At 48.6% G+C, this 3,444-nt stretch overlaps 2 protein-coding genes across 2 annotated transcripts in view; both read left to right on the forward strand.

The window, feature by feature from the left end:
• LACBIDRAFT_334021 (uncharacterized protein) overlaps positions 1-331 on the forward strand; it is a gene marked incomplete at both ends in the record, with an annotated part of 1,389 nt that extends 1,058 nt beyond the window's left edge. Inside the window, one exon of the mRNA XM_001888715.1 lies at positions 269-331. Coding sequence (XP_001888750.1) covers positions 269-331 — 63 coding nt within the window. The remainder of the gene's footprint in view (positions 1-268) is intronic.
• A 2,471-nt stretch (positions 332-2,802) lies between these two features.
• Positions 2,803-3,430, forward strand: LACBIDRAFT_334022 (uncharacterized protein; the record flags this gene model as incomplete). The annotated part of the gene is made up of 2 exons (XM_001888716.1): positions 2,803-2,928; positions 3,038-3,430. The coding sequence occupies 2 exons, from the start codon at positions 2,803-2,805 to the stop codon at positions 3,428-3,430; spliced, it is 519 nt and encodes a 172-aa protein (XP_001888751.1).
• Between the last annotated feature and the right edge of the window lie 14 nt (positions 3,431-3,444).

Raw genomic sequence — 3,444 nt, forward strand, 5'->3', positions numbered from 1 at the left:
CCCAGGACGACTTGACGCACTAGGGTGAGACGAGATGTTGGGTTAGATGAGAATGGATAGAGTTTTGATATTTTTGAGGTGTCGAACCAAAGATGGGGTGGAGGAGCCGCCAGTACGACATTTGTCGTTCCGGAGACTGGTGCATGCGCTTCTTCCTCTTTTACACCACCGCCCTCACGATCGTCCTTTCGCCGCAATCCTTTTGTCTTCACCAACCTCTCCCCTCTTCTTCTCGACCAGTATCCGCCCTCTTCTTCCTGTTATTTAGTCGAAAGATTCACAACGTGGATTGTACCATGTTTTCGATAGCTTTGCACCGCGCAAATGCTAGGTCGATGAGTGAGGTGGGTGAAGGCCAAGTTGATTCCGTGCGAGTGAATTAGTGGAAGCCTGAAGTGGGAGGTTCAACAAGGCTGGAGATGGGTAGCAGTTGTCGATTGGGCAACGTCGGGACATAAAATGGAAATCGTACTCCAGCCACATAATCAAAGCACGGAAACAGACGGACTTTGGAAGGAGCGGGCTTAACCGACATGTGCAATTGACAAAACACTGTCAACATACCAGTTCTCTTGCTAAACGTTAAACTCGCCTGCTTCTTCTCAAACCACACCGGATCTCCCTAAGTAACTCGCGTCCCTCATTTTCTGCGAGAGATGCTTATGAGCTCTCCCAAAGATATTATAGACTGAGTTGTTCATCGCATTCGGGTGGGACTGGAGGGCCGGCGTTCGAGGCTCTCTGCGGAAAAAGGAGAAATAGGGCATTCGAAACCCGGGCAAGTTGTGAACGAATACGGAAACAGACGTCGTCGCCTTGAAGAAAGCGGGGTTAAACGACATGTGAGTGGTAACTAGTCCTGTTTTTACCGCGCCCCCAAAACCGCGTCAGAAAATGTTTATGTAATCTTCGGACTTTGAAACCGCATCGCGTCAATATTCCCTTCTATCCCTCAACTCTAGACGCGTTTATAGTTCCACAACTCCTCTAAACACTTCAAATCCAGTTTATTTCTTATTTGAAAGTTGCTTTCCATGGAAGAGAAGTCTCGCGCTGTCCGATCATACAAGAAAACGCCCACGAACAGGTTCCCACAACGCCTGACTTCATTTCAGCCTTCCTATCGCAATCTGTAGCAATTTCTGGCGTGGCGCCACCTGTTATACATTCTCCTGAAGCCCTTCCATTCTCATCACTCTCCTCACAAGCACAGTGCATCATCTTCGAGATCGACTCAATCCCACGAGTGTCATGTGCCTTTCTCGCCATCTGTCACTCCTTCCGAAATCCTCCACGCGCGTCCTTCCCTATTCACTTGGGCAATAAATCTTGTCGCCAACCACGTTCATCGATAGATCTTTGATCTTACTAGTAAGGATAATGATGTTCACCTTCGAGCATCAACAAATGGCCGACGGCGTGCAGATCACGTCAACCTTGTCATCTGGGAAGCTCTCGGAAAATTCAGTATTGATGGACTTTCTGAGAAATACAAGACTCGTTCGCCTGTTTCTTGGTATCTAACTGAATCAATGACTGCATCCCGCAAGAACGGTGTTGTGATTTTGAAGAAGCGACGCCCACATCCAATCGCAAGTATTCAACCATCTGTTTATTGTCAAGTGCTTATCTATTTCTTAGGTTCAAGTCGGCACCATCAGGTCATTCATTTTAGCACGAAATCACTACACGAATGGAGACCTTGCGATGGTTTTGGGTATTTGGCATTTTGCAGCCAAATCCCATGTCGATGTCAAGCGTGTTTACAGCCGATTCGGAAATATCGTTAGCGACATAACCGCACGCAAACCGCACGCAAGGCTCTCAACTCTATGACAGGTTCAAGGTTTGCTACTCTACAAGCTTCCGTCAAGGCTGCGACTGAACGAGGAGAGACGGAGTGGTGCGTCGGAGTGTTGATCGTATCAGGTCCTTGAGGGTCCTGCCAGCGGAGTTGTTGAGCCATAACTGAGTCGTCATAACGAATTTTAAATCAGCCAAGATGTATAATATCAAGTTTGACGTGTATTGGAATGGAAACGCATGAGCTATCACGTCGAGAGCAAACGGCAAGGACGCGATATTGACGCGACGAGGTTTCAAAGTCCGAAGATTACATAAACTTTTTCTGACGCGGTTTTGGGGGCGTGGTAAATAACAGACTTCATATTATCGTGAACAAAGGTACGACTTCACATAATATCGAAGTCTGTCTAGGAGAGACTAAGTGGTAACCACTTTCAACGTACCAGAGCGGGATACAGGCTTCGAGAAAGGCTGCACGAAGGGGAGGGACCAGGCGAAAAACGTCGCTAACTTGTTAGGCAGTACCCCCCATTCCAAACATGATTCAGGTACAATCGCCCGTTTTGGACAAATGACGTGTTGATGTGCACATTACGACGACCAACCGTCGACGTCCATGGAGATTGAGGAGAGCGGTGACGACGGTCAGAAGTTCGACGGTGTCGTCGTATCGAGGTTTCTTTGCTTGTCTCGTCAACCTCATCACGACGGACGGTTACCGGTCTAGACGGTGTCCCGAGGCAAGTCCGTATTATTCTGACCCTAGCAAAACCCAAAGACGGGATTTATCTAGTATGCCCGGCCTCTGACATACAAATGCTTGATCGGAGTCTCGCATCATCTCGGACAAACGAATCACATTGTTCAATGGAGAAAGACATACGAATGATCGCATCATTTTTTTTAGGGCTGCGTATCCCTACTCAACTTAAGTACCAAGATTCCAATACCACCAACCAACACTAATTTGTGAGAGGGATACACTATTCAGGAGTGATGCCAGACTACGTATATGCCTCACATGATTTCTTCCCAGAGAACGAGGATGAACTTTCCTTTCGAGCTGGAGACCGGATAGAGGTCGTCGAGAAGGACGACATGTACGGTGATGGCTGGTGGCAGGTGTGTATCTTTTTATCTAGACCTAGGCGCCTAGACATCCACTGGGGACAGTTGGATACGCCTTTCCCTCTCAATGAAAACAATTGATGTCATTCTCATCTTCTCGTAGGGACGAAATCTCAAAGGAAAGGTCGGCCTCTTCCCAAAAAGCTATACCGCTCCAGCCAGCCCACCTACCGAGGTCCCAGCGCCTCAACCCACCCCATTCGATAGTGCTGAGACTTCATCCTCCCCCACCGGAGAGCCGGAAATCACCACCATCCCCTCTCCACAACCCAAAAAACTCACGGCAACGTTCCTAAGTGGCCATCACGATGACGAAGGCGATATGGAAGTCCCAGATAGTGGATATCTGCGGGGCAACGGAGACGAACTTAGAATGACAGATGTGCAGAGAGCTATTAAGCAGCTTGCAAGGGGGGGCGCGGATGGGGACGGAGGTTTCACTTTTGCAAGCTCACATGGCGGGGACACGGAGACGGACGAGACGGACTTGAGATGAGCGATACGAACGAA

This window comes from Laccaria bicolor, genomic scaffold (genome assembly GCF_000143565.1).
Source record: "Laccaria bicolor S238N-H82 LACBIscaffold_58 genomic scaffold, whole genome shotgun sequence".
Lineage (NCBI taxonomy): Eukaryota > Fungi > Basidiomycota > Agaricomycetes > Agaricales > Hydnangiaceae > Laccaria > Laccaria bicolor.